The sequence below is a fragment of the Bison bison genome, unplaced genomic scaffold (genome assembly GCF_000754665.1).
Source record: "Bison bison bison isolate TAMUID 2011002044 unplaced genomic scaffold, Bison_UMD1.0 scf7180017864471, whole genome shotgun sequence".
Taxonomy (NCBI): domain Eukaryota; kingdom Metazoa; phylum Chordata; class Mammalia; order Artiodactyla; family Bovidae; genus Bison; species Bison bison.
Genome location: NW_011495032.1, coordinates 7,526,874 through 7,529,901, shown reverse-complemented (window position 1 = coordinate 7,529,901; position 3,028 = coordinate 7,526,874). Strand labels below are relative to the sequence as shown.

The following is a 3,028-nucleotide window of genomic DNA, read 5'->3' as shown; positions in this document are numbered from 1 at the left end:
AAGCCCTGCAGCTCCACGAAGATCTCGCTCACAGACATGGCGCCGGCCGCACGACCGTCAGCCAGGGCTGCGAGGGTGGCCGGCACAGTGCGTTCCGGAGACAACCTGCGCCTTCAGTTGCAACGTCCCGCCGCCACCGCCGCTGCCGCTGAGTCCACCGGGCCCTACACAGAGGCTGTCGCTGGGGTCCTCCCAGGCCCGCGGCGCCCAGGAAGCCGGGCTGTCCGCCGCGATGCCTGAGACGCTGGCCGGAAGGCAAAGCATGATGGGCGGGGCTCTTCGACAGGCATCGCTGGAAACAACCCGGGAGGGGTCCTCGGCGCACGTGGGCCTAAGAGAGGTGGGGACTTGGGCTAAGAAGTGTGGAACCATCCTGCTGTTAGCTAGTCGTTTTCTCCGTCAGTGTCATGCTATGTGTTTGGTCCCAGGAGCTGTGCACGATACCAAAACCTGAGGTCTCTTATATGAAATCATGTTAAGTTCAGTCGCTCAGTCGTCTCCGACTGTTTGCGACCCCGTGGACTGCAGCACATCAGGCTTCCTTATACATCACCAACTGCCGGAGCTTGCTAGACGCCCTGTCCAGCCAGTCGGTAGTGCCATCCGACCATCATCCTCTCTCTTCCCCTTCTCCTCCTGCCTTCAATCAGGGTCTTTTCCCAGTAAGTCAGTTCTTCGCATCAGGTGGCCAAAGTATTGGAGTTTCTGCTTCAGCATGAATTCTTCCAGTCAATATTCAGGACTCATTTTCTTTAAGATTGACTGACTGGATCTCCTTGCAGTCCAAGGGACTCTCAAGAGTCTTCTCCAACACCACAGTTCAAAAACTTAAATTCTTCAGCGCTCAGATTTCTTTATGGTCCAACTTTCACATCCATTCATGACTACTGGAAAAAACATAGCTTTGACTAGATGGACCTTTGTTGGCAAAGTAATGTCTCAGCTTTTCAATATGCCGTCTAGGTTGGTCATAGCTTTTCTTCCAAGGAACAAGCATCTTTTAATTTCATGGCTGCAGTCACCATCTGCAGTGATTTTTGGAGCCCAAGAAAATAAAGTCTGTCACTGTTTCCATTGTTTCCCCTATTTGCCATGATGTAATGGGACCAGGTGCCATGATCTTCTTTTTTTGAGTGTTGAGTTTAAGCCAGCTTTTTCACTCCTCTTTCACTGTCATCAAGAGGCTCTTCAGTTCCTCTTCACTTTCTGCCATAAGGGTGGTGTCATCTGCTGTATCTGAGGTTACTGCTGCTGCTGCTGCTAAGTCACTTCAGTCGTGTCTGACTCTGTGCGACCCCATAGACGGCAGCCAACCAGGCTCCTCCGTCCCTGGGATTCTCCAGGCAAGAACACTGGAGTGGGTTGCCATTTCCTTCTCCAATGCATGAAAGTGAAAAGTGAAAGTCAAATCGCTGGGTCGTGTCTGACTCTTCGCGACCCCATGGACTGCAGCCCACCAGGCTCCTCTGCCTATGGGATTTTCCAGGCAAGAGTACTGGAGTGGGGTGCCATTGCCTTCTCCGGAGGTTACTGAGGTTACTTCTAATATCTAATAAAATGCGTTATGTAAATAGTTGTTTAAAATAATGTGTAAATAGTTCCCAGTACACAGAAAATTAAAGTTTTACTTTTCATAACTCTGGAATTCAGTATTTTCTCTCTGGGGTTGGTTAAATCTGCCCATGTGAAACCACAGATTCAGAGGGCTGACTGTACAAGGTGTTTTGTCCTACAGCAGTTGGTAGGAAGATGCTTCAGTCCTGAAGGGTATGCGGATTCCAATCTTTGGAAAAACATTCGTCTCTGCAAAAAATACTCGGGAAAAATAAAAGTTATGCAGGACTGGAACAATAGGATGGATTAAGAGTAAAAATTTTCTCTATGTACTTTTTTTTTTTTAAGTTTAACATCCCTGTAGGATTGTATTGCATTTTTTAAGATCATATGAATTTTTAAGCATTTCGAGTGTGAAGTTTCTCTTCTCAACTAACACTTTTCCTCCATTCTCCTTCCTTGAGGCAAGACTTTTTGTCTGACCAAATTCCATACATGTACCCTACAGATTGGAGCAGGAAATGGCAACCCACTCCAGTATTCTTGCCTGGAGAATCCCATGAACAGATGAGCCTGGCTAGCTACGGTCCATGTGGTTACAAAGACTCATACAACATGACTTAACAACTAAACAACAACAACCCTACAGATATGTGTGTGTAGGGTGGACTCCAAATGAATTAAAATGATTATTTATATCAACTAAATGATACCTTATTGTTTGCTTTGTCCCACATGTTATTCTAAAACTTTACATGAAGGATCTAAAACTTTACATGAAGGACTTATGCAAATCTGATACTATTTTTATCTTATAAATGATAAGATGGTTGAGAGGTGGGGGAGGGGCAAATACAGGATTAAGAGGTACAAACTACAAGTTATAAAATAGATAAGTTAACAGACGTAATGTACAGCACAGCGAAAAAGCCAATGTTTTATAATAATTTTATATGGATATCTATAAAATCACCAAATTACTAAATTATATACTTGCAGTTAATATAATAAGTGAACTATACTTTGATAGTATAACTATACTTCCCACATTGAAGGTCAGGAAGGGCAGTGGTGAGGAGATATCCCTCGTCCAAGGTAAGGAGCAATGGCTGCGCTTTGCTGGAGCAGCTGTGAAGAGATACCCCACGCCCAAGGTAAGAGAAACCCAAGTAAGATGGTAGGTGTTGCAAGAGGGCATCAGAGGGCAAACACACTGAAACCATACTCACAGAAAACTAGTCAATCTAATCACACTACGACCACAGCCTTGTCTAACTCAATGAAACTAAGCCATGCCCGTGGGGCAACCCAAGACAGGCGGGTCATGGTAGAGAGATCTGACAGAATGTGGTCCACTGGAGAGGGGAATGGCAAACCACTTCAGTATTCTTGCCTTGAGAAGCCCATGAACAGTATGAAAAGGCAAAATTATAGGATACTGAAAGAGAAACTCCCCAGGTCAGTAAGTTCCCAC

At 45.5% G+C, this 3,028-nt stretch overlaps 1 protein-coding gene across 1 annotated transcript in view; it reads right to left on the bottom strand.

The window, feature by feature from the left end:
- TSN (translin) overlaps positions 1 to 188 on the bottom strand; it is a 10,622-nt gene extending 10,434 nt beyond the window's left edge. Inside the window, exon 1 of the mRNA XM_010860826.1 lies at positions 6 to 188. Within this exon, the coding sequence (XP_010859128.1) occupies positions 6 to 38 (33 nt within the window). The 5' untranslated portion in view covers positions 39 to 188. The remainder of the gene's footprint in view (positions 1 to 5) is intronic.
- Between the last annotated feature and the right edge of the window lie 2,840 nt (positions 189 to 3,028).